This window comes from Carcharodon carcharias, chromosome 30 (genome assembly GCF_017639515.1).
Source record: "Carcharodon carcharias isolate sCarCar2 chromosome 30, sCarCar2.pri, whole genome shotgun sequence".
NCBI classification, from domain to species: Eukaryota; Metazoa; Chordata; class Chondrichthyes; order Lamniformes; family Lamnidae; genus Carcharodon; species Carcharodon carcharias.
The window spans coordinates 9,263,457-9,282,493 of record NC_054496.1 but is presented as its reverse complement, the minus strand read 5'-3'; the positions used below and the strand labels follow the sequence as shown (position 1 = coordinate 9,282,493).

At 45.3% G+C, this 19,037-nt stretch overlaps 1 protein-coding gene across 1 annotated transcript in view; it reads right to left on the bottom strand.

Moving 5' to 3' along the window:
* LOC121271373 (proto-oncogene vav-like) overlaps positions 1-19,037 on the bottom strand; it is a 103,955-nt gene that overhangs the window by 49,425 nt on the left and 35,493 nt on the right. Inside the window, exon 3 of the mRNA XM_041177344.1 lies at positions 16,737-16,853. Coding sequence (XP_041033278.1) covers positions 16,737-16,853 — 117 coding nt within the window. The remainder of the gene's footprint in view (positions 1-16,736; positions 16,854-19,037) is intronic.

Genomic DNA, 19,037 nt, shown 5'->3' with positions numbered 1-19,037 from the left:
TCCTTCCACAGCCCCTGGAGCATCAAGGGGGTTGCATTCATTAGCTATTTTGTGATAGAAAATACTATGCATATACTCCCTGATGCCTCAAAGGTGTTCAGCTGAAGGTTCTGAGGCAATCATCCATTTCTAATGGCCAACCCTCACCTCCTGCTCCTTCCATAGAAACAAGTCACACAGCACACAACCCGTAGGGTACAGGCGGCAGTGCTTAGCTTATGGGCCTTACGCTCTTTCCCAGCCACTCCAATGTGCCCTGTGGCATTGGCGATAATCTCCGGTCACTTCTCTTTTTTGCCAATCAAGGTGGTGGGGGGGATGTGGGATATGGTCCAGCTCCAACTTTGAGGGAGTTAGTCCGTTCGGAACCAGCTGCTTCGCGGAGAAGAGGCAAGCGGGACAAATCAGAAATTTTTTTGAAAAAGGAATTTTGTTCCCCACTGACTTCATCCGGAGCCTTGATTTTAATTAAACTCCCCCACCTCCTCACCCCAACTGCCCACCCTCCCCTCCCCCTCCCCGCCTCCTGGAAACAGGTGGAGGGGCGATGGGGGCCGCCGGGGGGAGGGGGTGCGGATGAAATGGAAGAAGAGTTGTACACAATCTCTACCTGCCCTGACCTGACTGACTGTGATTTTAAATTGCATGGGCAAACAAACCAAGATTTAGGGGGGGGGGGCTGAAATCACAGACTAAGCCAAAAGGAGCATAGACTTGGGGTTAAAGTCTCTTACAGTTACCAGGAGCTGTGCGTCCGATTAACAACTCTGCTGCCAAACACCCTTCCCCCCACCAACTCCCAAAGCCAACCTCCCCCGACCCTTTCCTGCCTCCTTGTGGGTCAGTACTCCAGTGGTCAGTACTCCAGTGGTCAGTACTCCAGTGGTCAGTACTCCAGTGGTCAGCGCCCTCACTCTTTTTGCTGAGATGCTTACGAAGTATTGCTTGTTCACCTCAAGTGGTGTCTAACACTCTTTTGTGGCTGTTAACTGAATGTGTGACAAAGCATTAACGATTGTGATGTTGCCACTGGAATTTTTTTTAAAAAATTATACCTGTCACTTCATTCCTGTGAAGTGTGAGGACAGACTGAACTGAAGATATATAAAACTGACAGGTATATGCAAAGTAAAATGGACATGGATCACACCAAGCCAACAAAGAGAAAGAAGGAACTTGCATTTATATAATGCCTTTCACCACCTCATCGCATCCCAAAGTCCTTTATAACCAACTAAATCCTTTTGAAGTACAGTCACTGTTATAATGTGGGAAACACGGCAGCCAATTTGTGCACAGCAAGCTCCCACAAACAGCAATATGATAATGACGAGGCAATCTGTTTTGGTGATGTTGGTTGAGGGATAAGTATTGGCCAGGACACCCAGGGATAACTCCCCTACAAGGTAGTGTCATGGGATCTTGTAGGTGCACCTGAGAGGGCAGATGGAGCCTCAGGTTAATGTTTCATCCAAAAAAAAAAAATTGGCACCTTTGACAGCGCTGCACTGGGAGTGGCAGCTGAGATTGTGGGCTCAAGTCACTTGTTTGGGTCGAGGTGGAACGAGTAGAGCTTCCAAGACTGAGATCAATAGACTTTTGTTGGGTAAGGATATCCAGGAATATGGAGCAAAGGTGAATAAATGGAGTTGTGGTGGAGATCAACTATGATCTCGTTGAATGACAGAGGAATCTTGAGGGGCTGAATGGCCTAGTCCTGAGGTTCTACTCAGTGTTCACCAAGCTTGCTTTTTCTCACTAGTGATGGTTAGCAATGGTTTCATTGATTAAAAGATACAATTTTAACTGAAGTGCTCCTGAACTATGCGACACCAACTTATATTCAATTGTATGTCAAAGCAAGTTCTATTATACTAGCAGTCCTGTTGTTATTGCATAATTAATAATCGGTCCCTTTTTAATGTATTGATGCATTAAGGGCAGAGACAAAAAGAGCTGTATTTCTGTAACTGTCAGGCCCTGTTTTTAAAATAAGTCCTCAGTTATGGGAAGTGACTTAGCTTCATTGCAAAATAGCAAGGGCGCAGCAAGAGAAATATGAAATGTTACCAAGACAACGGGCAAGATGGTGGGTAAGTTGAAGAGAGCAGCAACCAAAACTAAGGCCCTGTAACTGGAAATCAAATGGTCACAAGTCTGATTGGTTAACCACAATCATCGACTTCATTGCGAGACCTTTTGATTCATTCCTTCTCCAGACCGAAGGAGGTGTTCGCTGCTTCTTTCAGTTTTGCTGAAACCAGTCACTGTACATTTCATTCCCGAAATAACACATGGCATGGTTAATAAGCAGCTGATATTATGAATTAAGCAACTTTTGAATTAACGCAGTGATGACTGTGCACAATTTATTCCCATCTGGAAGTGTATGGTTCCCGTATCCCCAGTGATAGTGTCTGCGTTGTTATGCTTCTCTGTAAAACTGGAGTTCAGTCAAAGTTCTACTGCTCATAACCCTCATGGGTACCGAGTCCCATTAGCCCATCTCCACCTGTACTCACTGGCCAACACTGGCTGCTGGTCTGGAAAGACCTCAGGTTTACTCTTATTTTCAAACCTATCCATGCTTGGCACCCACCTCCCACCACCATCCCCCCCGTCCCCCGACCCCAGCACATTTCTGCAACTCCCTCCAGCCCTACAAATGTCAGAGATCTCTGCAATCTTCTAATTCTGACCTCTTGCGCGTGCCAGATTTACACTGCTCCACCATTGACAGCCATGACTTCAGCTGCCAAGAGACTAAGCTCTGGAATTTGCTCCAAAAACCTCTCTCCTCCCTTAGGACACTCACTTGTAACTTAACCCCGTAACCAGCCTTTAGGTCGCCTGTCCCAATATCTATTTATGTGACTTAGTATCACATTTTGTTTGGTAAGTACAGCATAGTTAGGGGGATAGGCACTGATCTCTGCAGCCAAGAGCCCGAAGGCTGTGTTGTCTGCTCAGTTCCAGAGTTGCGAACATCTCCTTGGTGTTGGGGAGGAACTTGGAGTGGGAGGGGTGGTGGTCAATGTTGGTACCACAGTGAGGTCTAAGAAAGACGTTCTGCTAAGGGAGTATGAAGACCTAGGGGCTAAAATAAAAGGCAGAACCACAGGCGTATAAGTCTCTGGATAACGACTTGAGCCGGGAGCAAATTGGCACAGGAGAAATAAGATCCGGAAGTGGAATGCACGGCTCAAAGATTGGTGTGGGAGAAGTGGGTTTCAATTCATGGGGCACTGGCGCCTGCACTGGGGAAAGAGGGAGCTGCACCCTCGGGGCGGCCTTCATCTCAACGGCTATGGGACCAGTGTCCTGGCGAATCCTATAACTAGGTCTGTAGAGTGAGCTTTAAACTAAATAAGTGGGGGAGATGGTTCATGTGAGGGGAGATTTGGAAAGTTAAAGAGAAAAGACAAGGCAAGAGAGCAGGGCAGCAACATGAGCCATGGCAACCAGATTGTGGCAGGAAAGCACAGAGTCTAGAAACGTAAGACTGTACCAGCAAGTTAGGCCAGAGTAGGGAAACATGGGGAAAAGACAGAATTAAAGGCTCTTTATCTGAATGCAGGTGACATTGGTAACAAGATTGATGAACTGGTAGCACAAATCGGAATAAATGAGTGTGATATGATAGCCAGCATGGAGACTTGGTTTCAAAGTGACCACAGCTGGAAACTGAATATTCAAGGGAATGTGACATTTCAGAAGGACAGGAAGCAAGGGGAAGGAGGTGGGGTAGCTCTGTTAATAAAGGATGAGATCAGTGCAATAGTGAGAAATGATCTTGGTTCGAATGATCAAAATGTTGAATCAGTTTGGGTGAAGATAAGAAATAGCAAAGGAAAGAAGTCACTGGTGGGTGTAGTTCATAGGCTCCCTGACAGTAGCTACACTATAGGACAGAGTATAAATCAGGACATAATAGGGGCATGTAAGAAATATACTGCAATAATGGTGGGTGACTTTAATCTTCATGTAGATTTGATGAATCAAATTGGCACAGATAGTCTGGAGGATGAATTCAAAGCCTGTATTCAGAACAGTTTCTTAGAATAATGTGTTCTGGGATCAAGCAGGGAGTAGGCAATTTTAGACAAGTATCATAAAAGTTGATTCCCACCACAAATTACTTACGGGCATATTGAACTTTTTAAGGAAGACGTGTGTGTTTTTAAAGAAATACAAGCAAGGACACTGATCAAAAGGCAGCTGATCAAGTGAAGTGACCATTTCTGGAAAATCCCTATGTGGATTATACTGTCCTGAGAGAACATAGATTGTCACACTTGAAAAGGTGTCATGACCTTCTTCAAGCAGGGACATTTAAAAGGCAGATAGGAAAAATGCAAAAGACTGAAATTTAAGGTTGCATACACAAAAGACTGATCTGCACATCTCAGCAGTCACCCCAAAATCCATCTCCTGTTGATTCATATCTTAGAATGTGTAAAATAGCTGGAGATCAAAGAAAACAGACTCTGGGGGCAAGACATGGTTTTTCTCCCTTACAGGAATAGACAGGGGAAAATGGATTAAAAAAAAAACTAGCTGCAGAGCAGTGCAGTGTGTGCTGGTGTGCTGTGAGATTGACAGCAGAAGAAGACTAACTAGTCAGCTCTGCAGTTGCAGGCAAGTCTCTCTCTCTCTCTCTCTCTCTCTATTGCTGAAAGCAAGCCTCAACAAAGCCACAAACAAAAAGGAAAAAAAGCAAGGAAAAGTTAAGGACGCTGTCAAATCGAAAGGAAAGACTTAAGACGCTACAAAGATCAGCGGTAGGCCAAAAGATTGGGAAAATTTTAGAAACCAGCTACAGATGACTTAAAAAAATTTAAAGAGGGAGAAATTAGAATATGAGAGAAAAATAGCGAGAGATATAAAAGCAGACAGTAAAAGCTTCCAGAAGTATACAAAAAGAAAAAGCCCAGCTAAAGTAAGTGTTAGTCCCTTAGACGATGTCTGGAGAATTAATATCAGGAAAGAAGGAAATGGAAGAGACTTTGGAAAATATTTTGGATGTCTTCACAATAAAAGACACAAAAAGCATCCCCCGATTGTGGAAGAAAATCAAAAGGCAAAAGGAAGGGAGAAACTCAAAACAATCACCATCACTAGAGAAAAAGTCGGAGGAAAACGATTGGAGCTAAAGACTGACAAGTCCCCTGGACATGATAGCCTGCATCCTCAGGTCTTAAAAAATGTGGCTGCAGAGATAATGGACGCATTGCTTGTCATCCTTCAAAATTCCTGGGATTCTGGAAAAGTCCCAGAGGATTTGAAAGCTGCAAATGTAACACCTCTAGCCAGGAAAGGAGGGAGATGGAGAGCAGGAGACAGATACAGGCCAGTTAGCCTAACGTCTGTCATTGAGAAAATGCTAGACTCCATTACTAAGGAGGTAGTGGTAGGATAGTTTGAAAATCATAGTGTAATCGGGCAGAGTCAGCATGGTTTTGTGAAAGGGAAATTGTGTTTGACAAATAGAAACATAGAAAATAGGAGCTGGAGTAGATCATTCAGCCCTTCGATCATGCTCCGCCATTCAATATGATCATAGCTGATCCTCTATCTCACTGCCATACTCCTGCTCTCCCTCCATACCCCTTGATGCCTTTAGAGTCTAGAAAAGTATCTATTTCCTTCTTAAATATATTCAGTGACTTGGCCTCCACAGCCTTCTGTGGTAGAGAATTCCATAGGTTCACCACCCTCTCAAGGTTCTCCTAAGAGTTCTTTGGGGATGTAACAAGCAGGGTGGATAATGGAGAATCACTTGATGTGATGTCAATTGGCACCCCATCCACCACCTTAAACATTCATTCCCTCCACCATCGACGCACAGTGGCAGCAGTGTGTACCCTCTACAAGATGCACTGAAAGAACTCACCAAGGCTCCTCTGACAGCACCTTCTAAACTCCCGGCCTGTACCAGCTAGAAGGACAAGGACAGCAGACACATGGGGACAATGCCACCTGGAATCTCCCCTCCAAGTCACTCACCATCGCTGTACTTTCACTGTCGCTGGGTTAAAATCCTGCAACTCCCTCCCTAGCAGCACTGTGGGTGCACCTACAGCACACGGACTGCAGCGGTGCAAGAAGGCAGCTCACCACTACCTTCTCAAGGGTAATTAGGAATGGGTAATAAATGCTGGCCCAGCCAGCGACGCCCACGTTCCATGAACGAATAAAAATTAAAGCATTTGGATTTCCAAAAGGCATTTGATAAGGTGCTACATAAAAGGTTGCTACATAATATAAGAATTCATGGTGTTGGGGGTGATATATCACACTGATAGAGGATTGCCTAACTAACAGGAACAGAGAGTCAGGATAAATGGGTCATTTTCAGGTTGGCGAACTATAACTAGTGGAGTGTCACAGGGATCAGAGCTGGGGCTTCAGCTATTTACAGCCTAAATTAAAGACTTGGATGAAAGGAACAAATGCGTTGTAGCCAAACTTGCTGACAATACAAAGATAGGTAGGAAAGCAAGTTTTGAAGAGGACACAAGTGTCTGCAAAGGGATGTTGATAGGTTGAGTGAATGGGTAAAAATTTGGCAGATGGATAATAATGTGGGAAAATGTGAGGTTGTCAACTATGGCAGGAAGAATAGAAAATCAGAATATTATTTAAATAGAGAGAGACTGAAGAATATTGTGATACAGAGGGATCTGGATGTTCTTGTACATGAACCACAAAATGTTAACATGGAGGTACAGCAAATAATTAGGAAGGCAAATGGAATGTTGGCCTTTATTGCAAGGGGGATGGAGTATTAAAGTAGGGAAGTCTTGCTATAACTTTAGAGGGAATTGGTGAGACTGAACCTAGAATATTGTGTACAGTTTTGGTTTCCTTACTTGCATTGAAAACAGTTCAGAAAAGGTAGACTAGACCGATTCCTTGGGTGAAGATGTTGTCCTTTTGAGGAAAGGTTGAGCAGGTTGGAATATATTCACTGGAGTTCAGAAGAATAAGAGGTGATCTTATTGGTAAATAAAAGATTCTGTGGGGTCTTAACAGGGTAGATGTTGAGAGGATGTTTCCCCTTTTGTAGAAACTAGGGGGAACAGCTTAAAAATAAGGGCTCCTCCATTTAAGATGGAGATGAGGAGGAATTTCTTCTCTCAGGGGATTGTTGGTGTTTGGAATTCTCTTCTCCAGGGATCGGTGGAAGCTGGGTCATTGAATATATTCAAGGCTGCGTTTTTGATCTACAAAGAAGTCAAGGCTTATGGAGGAAGCAGGCAGGAAAATGGAGTTAAGGCCACACTCAAAGCAGCTACGATCTTATTGAATGGCAGAGAAGGCCCAATGGCCCAATTCTGCTCCTATTTCTTACGTCCTTATGATTTATGATCTAAGACTTCTGTGAAGTGCCTTGGCATGTTATATTACCTTAAGGCACTATATAAATGCGAATTTATGTTACTGTTACAAAGGCAGTTCATAACCATAATCCAATGTCTTCTGCTTCTATAATTTTATCAGCAACTTATACTTATATAGTGTTGTTAACTTAATAAAACACACTTCACAGGAACATTTGAAAACAAAGCATGACAACGAGCCACATAAGGAGATATTAGGTCAGATGACCAAAAGCTTGGTCAAAGAAGCAGGTTTTAATGAGCGTCTGAAAGAAAGAAAGCGAGATAGAGCGAGATGGAGAGGTGTAGGGAAGGAATTCCAGAGCTCGGGGCCTAGACAACTGAAGGCACGGCCACCAGTGCTGGAGCAATTATAATTGGAGAGAGACAAGAGGCCACGATTAGAGGAGCGCAGATATCCCCGAGGTGGTGGAAATAGGCGGTCTTAGTGATGGTGTGAAAATGAGGGCAGGAGCTCATCTTGGGATCAATCGTGCCACCAAGGTTGCAAAGAGACTGACCCAATCTCAGACTATTGCCAGGGGGAAGGCTAGTGTTGGTCGCTAGGGAACAGAGTTTGGAGCAGGGACCGAAAACAATGGCTTCAGGCTTCCTAAAATTTATTTGGAGGGAATTTCTACTCATGCAGTACTGTGAGGTATGCAATCTGATAATTTAGGAACTGTTCAAGAGAAGAGGGAGGTGGTGAGAGAGCCCTGCAAATGAAACAATCCCATTCTGTTCATAGAAAATGTTGCGAAAACTCAGCAGGCCTGACGGCATCTGTGGAGAGAAAAACAGTTAACGTTTCACGTCCGTATGACTCTCCTTCAGAGCTAAAGAGAAGTGGAAATGTGATGAAATTTATACTGTTTAAGAGCGGCTGGAGCTGGTGAAGCTGGATAGAAGGCCAGCGATAGGTGGGGGCAAAGGAGAGATTGTCAAAGATGTCACGAACAAAAGGACAAAGAGGGTGTTAAAGGGAGTGCTAAGGGCTAAAGGAGGTGCTAATAGTGGCAAAGGTAAGAAAGCAGAATGTGTTATTAGCAGAACAGGGTTAGGCACTCTGAAAAGCACAACATGAACAAGTAATAGATGGCCCTTGTGGGGGTGGGGTTGGGGGGGGAGGGGGCGGTGGGGGGGAAGAAAGGATCGAAAATAAGATAAAAAGGGGTGATAAGAAAGAGGGATAAAACAACGAATAAATGTTAACTCCATTTCTCTCTTCCACAGATGCCGTCCGGCCTGCTGAGTTTTTCCAGCATTTTCTGTTTCTCTATCAGAATTCCAGCATCTGCAGTCTTTTGCTTTTACCCCAGTCTGTTCACGCTGGGCAGCTCGTTCACATCTCTCAGTGATGGGCACAGGAGAGTGCAGTCAGAACGAGTCGAGCTCAGTTCCCGGGTGATGCACTCTGGAGGGAGGTATGGGGCCTCAACTTGCTACAACATTCACCCCTCAAACAACATCGCTAAAAACTGATGATCTGGTCATTAACACCTCGCTGCTTGTGGGAGCTTGCCGCGCGCAAACTGACTGCTGCGTTTCCTGCATTGAAACCACGCTTCAAAAGTGCTTCATTGGATGTAAAGCGCTTTGGGGGCATTCCGAGGGCATGAAGGATGCTGTCGGAATGTAAATCCCTTCAGATAGTTTCGTGATGATGCCGAGCGCGTTCGCGCCTTTGGCCCAGAATGGGGGAGACTGGCAAAGCTGGAATGAAATAATAATCTGCCAACCCTGGCGCAATTTTGGTGTCTTTGATCAGTTAGGTTGGCTGGTTATTTAATGCAGACCTGTGGTTGATGCACAGGGACGGCAGGTTGAGCTATGAGCTGCAGTGGAAAAGATCTTGGTGATTTGCCCTCTGTGTACCGAAGAGAGAGGTATTTCCCCTGGCCTGCAGCCATGGTGAGGTGAGCAAGTGTATGTGAGGTTAGGTGATAAACAGTTGTGGTTAAAGGAACCTGACCAAGATTATAAATTCGACTGGACTCAGTTAGTGCGACAATGTACTGCTGAGATGTTGTGGTCAGGAGCTGAATGCAAGATTAATTCCAGCTTAATATCATGTCAAACATGACACCTTTAGTCCTTTCCCCCAGTGTATCTCCATTTCTCCTCAGCCCTAACCTAACCTCCCTGGAAGAAACCATTCTCTTGGCGATGACAGTTCTAATCAAACTTTCCAGCACCCAGGTCCGTGTCCTTGCAGGTTACAGCACCTCAGGTGCAAATCCAGGTCTCATTTAAATGAGTTGAGGGTTTCAGCCTCAACCACCAACTTAGACAGTGAATTCCAGACACCCACTGTCCTCTGGGTGAAGAAGTTTTTCCTCATGTCCCCTCCAATCCTTCTACCAATCACCTTAAGTCTATGCCCCCTGGTAATTCACCCTCAGCTAGGGGAAACATGTCTTTCCTGTCTACCCTATCTAGGCCCCTCATAATTAGGTCACCCCTCAGCCTCCTCTGTTCTAAGGAAAACAACCATAGCCCGTCCAATCTTTCCTTATAGCTGCAATTTTCAAGCCCTGGCAACATTCTTGTAACTCTCCTCTGTACTCTCGCCACAGCAATTATATACCGTCCTGTAATGTGGTGACCAGAACTGTACACAAAATTCCAGCTGTGACCTAACCAGCATTTTATACAGTTCCATCATTACATCCCTGCTTTTGTATTCAATACCTCGCCCAATAAAGGAAAGCATTCCATGTGCTTTCTTGACCACCTTGTCCACCTGTCCTGCCACCTTCAAGGACCTGTGGACATGCACTCCAAGGTCTCTCACTTCCTCAACCCCTCTCAATATCCTCCTGTTTATCGCGTATTCCCTTGCTTTGTTTGCCCTCCCCCAAATGCATTACCTCACACTTTTCTGGATTGAATTCTATTTGCCACTTCTCTGCCCACTCAACCAAACCATTGATATCATTCTGGAGTCAACAGCTATTCTCTTCACTGTCAACTGCACGACCAAATGTTTGTCTCATCTGCAAATTTCAATCATGCCTCCTACATTTAAGTCTAAATCATTATCATGTACAACAAACATCAAGGGCCCCAAACACTGAGAGCTGTGGAATGCCACTGGAAACTGTTTTCCATTTGCAAAAACCTCCATTAACCATTACTCTTTATAATATTCAGAAATATTCAGTCCTTGTCAAATATTCAGCCAGAAATATTCAGCCCGTCAAACACCCACAGGGGTGCGATAATCAGTTCCAATCTTGAAGTATTTAGCTTGTGCACCTATCAGTGTGTATGGAAACTGTAAAGCATGCCACACAGAGCTATACATTGCAAGAACAGGCGAGTTAGTGATGAAAGGCCTTGTGATCATTTTTGTGCTGTCACTGGTATAGACAGGCCGGGTCAGACTGATAAACTGTAAGTCCCCCTGAGGGTTAGGACTGGCAAAACAGATAATTCAGAGAGGAGGAGATCAGATAGTGTGTGAGATCGGACATTTATCAGTAGCATTTCTTGTTCTGAGTAGAGGTGGTGGTGTAGTGGTATTGTTACTGGACCGGGAAACCCGGGGTAATGCTCGGGTTCGAATCCCACTCACAGCAGACGATGGAATTTTAAAGCAATAAAAATCTGAAATTAAAAAATCTGATTATGACCATGGAACCATTGTCATCAAAACCCACCTGGGTCACAAATGTCCCTTTAGGGAAGGAAATCTGCCGTCCTTACCTGGTCTGGCCTACATGTGACTCCAGACCCACAGCAATGTGGTTGACTCTTAAATGCCCTCTGAACAAGGGCAATTAGGGATGGGCAATAACTGCTGGCTGAGCCAGCAACATCTGCATCACATGAATGAATAAAAAAAAGAGGGTCCAAAATTGATTGATCAGAAGTTATTCTAAAATATATCCACAGGGGTCAATAAGCCTTTCTCGAACACAAAGCTGTGTGCACGCTTGGGCAAGAGTAGTCCGTTCTTTACAAGTAAGACTGCAATCAAACAGGTCAGAGTGTGGCTCTGTGAAAATAGGGCCCTCGACTAACATCTTTCACAGAGGAAGGACCATATTAGGCATGAACTGAAGTTTCTCAACTCGCACCTTGCATTGCTGCAATCTTCCTTCAGAGGTTCAAAGGTTACTGTGCTGCTCAGAAACACCACACCAAAGCAGCTCTGTACACTCCTCCAATCTATTTCCCATCAGAAACCACGAGCAGCAGTAAAAGTTACACGCTTTACACAGCAGCCTAGCTACATCCTGGCAGAGCTTTCAACCCAGAAACAGACCCGTTAGGCTCTCCAGTATCAGCTCAAAAGCAACACATTTTAGATTCCGTGGTTAAAAAAAAACAAATGACTGCCATAACATCTGTGTCAGCTCCAGCGAAGGGGCTTTACTGTAAACCCACTCGATTCGGATAACGGGGACTGCTGCTTGATTCAAAAACCCTTCAGTCATTGGAAGCTCAACAAGGAAATGTGTGGTAACACTTCTCCCAGGTTTCACATTTCTGATCTGCACAGAGAACTCCTAGCCTGAACAGGGGACCAGCAGCATCTTTAGAATGCAAGATTGCAGATGCTGGAAATCTGAACTTCAAAGAGAAAATGCAGGAAACGCTCAGCAGGTCTGGCAGCATCTGTGGAGAGAGAAAAACAGAGTTAACGTTTCAGATCAGTGATAAGATTCTGAAACACGCGTTAACTCTGCTTTTCTTGCCACAGACGCTGCCAAACCTGCTGAGTACTTCCAGCATTTTCTGTTTTGATGCCTGTAGAATACCCTGGCGCACTGCCACTTGGAGTACTGTGCACAGGTTTTGCCTCTACAATATAAAGGTACCAGAGAAAAGTCGCAGCATTACGCTTGTCAAATTATATTATCAAGGTTTGTTAATTACGTTGTTAAGGTTCAGAGAAACAGATGATCAGTATTGATTGTCTTTGAGCACATATAAATAGGGGATAACTGGGGCACTAGGTTGAGAGCTGGGAGGAGAGCTGTGAGACTGAACAAGGCAATAAACTCTCTCAATGAAGAAAAGTTCTGTTTCACCAACTGGCTTGAATCCTGTTAACAGCCCCCAACTCCACCACCCAGCCCCCCACCACCCCACCCCACCTGCTCTCCCCCATCATGTTTGAAGAATGAGTTATGAGATTTTTAAAATTTAAATTACCTTAAGGAAATGATGATTCTGGCAAAACCACATTGATGGCCTGTTCCTAGATATCCTGATAACACAGAATCACAGAACCACAGACTGGTTACAGTGCAGAAGGAGGCCATTTGGCTGATCATATCTGTTGTGGCTCTCTCAAGGAGTAACTTACCTAGTGCCACCCTTCTCACCGTAGCCCTGCACATTCTTCCTTTCCAGAAAATAATCCAACTCCCCTCTTGAATGTCGCGATTGACCCTGCCTCCACCACACTCTCAGGTAGTGCATTCCAGACCCCAACCACTTGCTATATGGGAAAGTTTACCCTCATGTCTCCAATAAGGAGAAGGTTTGGTCTCTCATGGGATATCAAGAGACAACGAAGAGAATAGCCCTGAAGTGGTAGCGAAGCTGGAGAGGGCAGGGTAACAAACTCCCTTCCCTGTAGGATATTGTTGAACCAGTTGGGTTTTTAATTACAGCACTCACAATCACTTATTCTGGTTCCAGTGCACAAGATCTCCAGATGCATTGAGTTCAATTTCCAAACTGGCCTTGTGTTAAACCCACTATGTCCTGGTTGCTAGTCCAATACAAAAGCTCCTACACCACTGTATATCCGTGACTTGATAAACCAGTACCCTACAGCCTCAGAAACAGACATCCCAGAGAGCACTTTAATTCAGAGCTTATATGAGATAATTAGACGAAACACACAACTATCTTTTGACACACCAAGGTAGCAAAGTATAAGTTAACCTTTATGCAGAGAAGCTCCATGAGATTTTTAAATTCATTCTCAGGATGTCACTGGCTGGGCCAGCATTTATTGCCCATCCCTAGTTGCCCTTGAGAAGATGGTGGTGAGCTGCCATTGCGGTTTGCTGAGTGAAGTTGCTTCCACAGTGCTGTTTGGTAGAGAGTTCTCGGGAGGTGCAGGGGTGGGGGCGGGGTTGGAAGCCGAGTGTCACCGGGTGAGGCCAGCATTTGTTGCCCATCCCTAATTGCCCTTGAACTGAGTGTCTTGCTAGGGCCATTTGAGGACAGTTAGAAGTCAACCACATCACTGTGGGTCTGGAGTCACATATCAGCCAGATTGGGTAAAGATGGCAGCTTTCCTTCCCTAAAGAACATTAGGTGAACCAGGTGGGCTTTTCTCACAGTCCGGGAGTTTCATGATCATCATTACAGCGGACATTGTATTCCAGATGTATCAATTAATTGAATTTATATTGCTCCTGCTGCCTGGTAGGATTTGAACTCGTGCTGCTGGAGCATTAGTCTAGACCAGAAGAAGGAGGAATGGTCAATATATGCCCATGGCAACAGGACTTGAAGGGGAACTTGGAGGAGATACTGTGAGCATGTGCCTGCCGTCCCCCTCCTTCCTGGTTAGAGGCCGGGAGTTACCAGGAAGCACTTTAGTAATGGATAACTGGTTCAGGTTGCAAGGCTAAAGGAGCGAGACCTTGATGCAGGGCCTATTAATGAAGCAGTTAGATGCTGTGAAGGGAAGATGGTAGGATTGGTATTCTGGAAGGGAGAGATTAAAGAGGCTCCGAGCCAGCTTTGTAATGAGGAGAGATTAGAGAGACTTCTCAAAAGCTCAGAAATATTAAATGATACAGATCAGACAAAGCCACATTATTGATATGTTATTATATAATTTGAAAGAACTATACTGTACTGTGGCAAATTACAGAAGAACTGGGAGGGTGTCATTATTGCAAAGTCTCGGTCATATTTTTGTTGCAGAAAATAAGAAGGCATTCAAGTCACAAAACATGAGCCAAGTTAAACCCTGAGTCCTCGCCTACTTGCATTGATGTTGTTCATCAAGGGGAGATGTGAGACAGTACCATTAGATCTGTGCCGGTTAATTTAGCTCTACTCACCCAGCCATAACGTCAGTAACCTTATTAAAGTCTACTGGCACATTTTAGAAGATTTTTGTCGACTCCCCTCATTTTCTCCCATGGGGGTATTGACTTTGTTGTGTTACAGTTTCTACCACTCATGCCCTACCCAAGAAGCCACATGCAAGCCCAGACAGTGTGTTCTGGCAGCATATTTGATTGACTGAGATATCATAGGTATTTATGACCCTCTCCTCACCTCTAGTCCATACCTGGGGAGGGATTGCTGGGCTGTGGAGGCTGGATTCCTCCCTGATATAGTGCCCAATTGTTCTGTGTTTGATTATGTGAGTCTCTTTACTATTGATTCTCGTTGTGCTTGATTGGTTAAACTTGGGTGTGGACTCAGAGAAAAATAAACAAGCGTAGGCGGAGCTGGAAACCAGAGCCAAAACATGGAGCAGATATTTTAAAGTACTGTGAATAAAACCAGTTACACACTAGAAAGTAATGTTATCTCTTTACATCTCAGTGGACTATGGGCACTGGGGCAAGATGGATCAGTTGCTTGCTTTAAAATATTGGCCAAAGGCACCAAGTAAATTGGGCATCAACAGATGCCAAGGCACCATGAAACCATGTAGTTGGTGGCTGCATGGCATCACTGTGACTAAACAGTTTTCGAGAGAACCCACAAAAGATGGAAATCGCCCAAGTATGATTCATTTCTGTTAGGAGAAATGGGGTTAAAGAAACATGAAGTTAAAACAAGAGTGAATATTCCATTTTTCTGTTTCCAATACTATCTCAAATTCGTGCATCGTACCCTGGCCTGTGTCACCTCCATTATTTCAATGATTACCTGGAAGTAATTTCTACTAATTGTGTGTGCACATTGGTTTCCTTCTGACTAGAGCTGTTTCCCCTCACTCTTGTGGCTTTGGTCAAAACCCAGAATGTGATAATACGATCACATTTGGTTTCAGACTTGTAAACGTTCAGTCTGCTGCATCTTAGCCCATTGCTTGGTTTGGATGAGACATTTAACTAAGGCCCCGGCTGCCCTTTCAGCTGGATGTAAAAGATTCCGTGGTCCTATTTCACAGAGGAGCAGGAGAGCTCCTCCTGGTGTCCTGGCCAATATTTCTCCCTCAATGAACATCACTAAAACAGATTATCTGGACATTATCACATTGTTGTTTGTGGGAGCTTGCTGTGCACAAATTGACTTCTGGGCAGGGATTTTTAGGAAGGCAGGGTTTCCCTTCCCACCATTCGAGGATGGAGGACACACCCTCACTGGTATGACCTGCTCCTCAGCCATTTAATGCTCCAACAAGCATTTATTGGCTGGTGACAGGACTTCCGCCCCTCACTCAGGAGGAAGTCCCGCCTCAGGGAGCTGCCAGCCAATCAGATTGGCCAGCAGCTCTCTAGTCCCTGCAGCACCAGGAACTGTAGTGGACAGGACTGGGACTGCAGGTGGTCCCCAGGGCCGAGGTCCCAGGAGCTCAGGACCAGGTAAGCGTGGGCGTGTCTCAGCCTGGTGGGAGGTATGGGCATGGTTGAAGAGGTCAGGAGGGGAGGGAGGTCCTGCAGGGACCAGTCCTTTTTGGGGTAATGGGAGGTGTCCAAATGTTCAAGGGAAGCTGCTGATGGAGACAACCCCCCCTCAGTCCCGCCTGAGGCCCGGGTTTTGTGACCACCACCCCCCCCAACACCCCCTCCCCACCTCCACCCCGACAACCCCCTCACCATGCCCTACCCTACCCCAAGCCCCACTTACTTGTCTTCCAGGGTGCCCAGCCATCAATGTGCCCTTGCCCCCTAGTTGTCCCCTCAGCAGTGGCCACCACCAATTGGGCCAGCAGCTCTTGGTGCCAGGAGAGGTGAAGGGGGGGGGTGGTCACAAAAGGCAGGTGGCTCAGTTGGGCTCTCGATGAATGGCTTGCCTGCCCACCTTTCCCACCATTAGCAAGATGGCACAGAGGTAGGAAGGCAACTGGCATCCCTCCCCCACCGCTGGGGGATGCCTCCCCGTGCCATTCTGCCAGTATTCCTGCCGCCCGAGTCTTTTCTAATGAGCCCAGAAAATTCCGGCCAATAAATTTGGAAAGTGCCACCAGTACCTACTGTTCGCTCAAATGGTCAAACTGATTCAGCCACAATCCATTCACTCAGTCCCACTCAGATGAGTTCTCCAATAACTTGACAAACATATATTCACAAAGGAAAATTGAAATGCGCCTAAAGGATAAAGCTACATTAAAAATTAATCTGACTTCCATGCAGGTTTTAACTCCCCAGCGAAACCAGGCGCTGAGGTTTCAGTTTGTAACACAGCTGCAGGTACCTTGGCAAAATCTCGAACGTCAAATAGATCGAAGGCTTCGAACAGTTCACTCTTCTTCATGTTAAACTTCTCACAGCATGCATTTAAAAACGTTCGGATGTTCTTGAGGCAGAGAAACTGTAAAACAGCAAGGAGCAGATAGACATGGAATCAATGAACCGAAAATCCATCGTCATTTTAAAGCCCTCGGTTGGGATATGTGAATCCTGCCCCAGTTCTCCCTGTCCCTTTTCACGATTTTTTAATCACACTTTTTGAGTTGGTAGGAAGACAACAATCAGAGACGGACAGAAAGAGAGAAAAGATTTTACATTCATATTGTGCCTTTCACAACTTGAGGATGTCCCAATACCCTTTTACAGACGACTGCAAGCAGCAATGAGCTGACTCGATAATCTGTTGGTTAATAACACTCCCACACCTTAATGTTTTACCCTGGTTAGGAGGTGCTGCATAAATGCACGGTGTTTTTGTTGTCACACACTGCCCTGGCCCGAAGATGATTCAAAGGATTGGTCTTTTTTTTTGTGTGTGTGTGGGATACCAAACTTGCCTTTTAACTCCACGTTTTCAGTTTAATGCTCTAGGTCCCACTTAGTACTTCTTAGACTTCTGTGGAGGCTCCTTCTGACAGACTCCTTCTGTCTCAGGACTGAGGGGAATTGCGTTTCTCTGACCATTCCTCGTCATGCAGTCACCTGAAACCAGGGAGCCTGATACTTTTTTTTCCAAATGTTGCCTCCTGGTGGGGTCCTTCACCCACCAGGTGTCACCTCAGGAAGTCATAGGTGCCCATTGTTTTCTACGGCTGGTGAATCCAATATTTCTTTGGCGCAGTGGGCAAGGCTGGTTGGGCGCAGTTGGAACATCAGTGCTTTAGGAGTCAGCGTCAGAACCATTAAATAAAGAACCATTAATTACAAACAAAGAGCCGACACCACTGTAAAGGGAAGGAGGGGAAGGGTAGGAGGATGAGTAATAGCAGGATCAAGGGCTTGAAGAACTGTTAAGCTGAATTACTAAACCAAACCTCAAACAAGTATTAATGAGAAACCGGGTGTTCAGAACAGAGAGAAGGATATGAATGAGCAACTATTAATTGGGGTTTTGAGACCAGCCAAATTGACTGAATAGTCTTTCCCTGCCCCCTAACCTCCTATGTCGATTGAGGAAGGAAGGATAGAGCTTCCGGATCTTTCCGGGGGATGAGAAACACAGTCTTTAGACTGGTCTCCCAGCAGCAATGATGACAACTGGCATTTATAAAGCACATTTAAACATCCTAAAACTGCTTCACATTCAGAGGCTTTGTCAAATAGCCTTTGACATTGAGCCACCTAAGGGGATAAACAGGTTGCCAAAATGATGTTGGCTTCAAGGCAGCCTCTCAAAAGGAGGAGTGAGAGGTCGAGAGGCGGAGAGGCTTCGGAGGGAAATCCAGAGCTTAGGCCCGCGATAGCTGAAGGCACGGCAGCCAGTGGTGCAAAAATTCAATTCAGATATATACAAGAGGCCAGAATTGGAGCGCAGAAATTTCAGAGGGTCGCGAGTTGGAGGAGATTACAGAGGTTGGTCTGGGGTGGGGTGGGGGTGTGATAGTGGGGAATGAGGCCATGGAGGGATTTCAAAACAAAGATGAGAATGTTAAAACTGAGGCCTTGGCAGAACATTCCAGCTCGACTTTCAAGGCAGGCTCAGTACTGTCAGGATCACACATTGTGGCCAGGAATAGTGGGTTTTCTTCCCTTTAGAATTGAACGGTAGGAATATTGGCACTCAGGAGCAATCCTCCATGGCAGATTTACCTGGCCACACTCCACCAGACTGTGATAAAGCAAAAGAGTCACACCATAGAGCATTACATCACAGAATTTGGCTGTTCAACCCGCAGAGGTAAATTTAACCTGACTGCCTGGCGAGATTCAGAGAGAACCGGGTGTGCAATGCTGTTTGACACTCATCCCGATTTTACTCAACGTTCAAGCCAATGCAGAGTCATACTGGGCAAAATGTAAATTGACATCCCAACCAGTCCCATGGGATTTCCCCTCCTGCAGCAAGTTGGGTTAACATTATCCACATGGATTTTCTCAACGTGTATCACTGAGCCTGATTAATGCCACTCTCCTACTTACTCTCAATGATATTCCATACTTATTTGCCTAAGTTACTATCCACTCCCATTTTTTAAATATTTCTGGATTCTTAAAGGGTGTTGTCCTGTCCTTTCTTTGCAACACAGGGGATTCCAAAGCTATAATGAAGGGGAATCTCCCTCCGACTTGTTCCGGTAAACACACC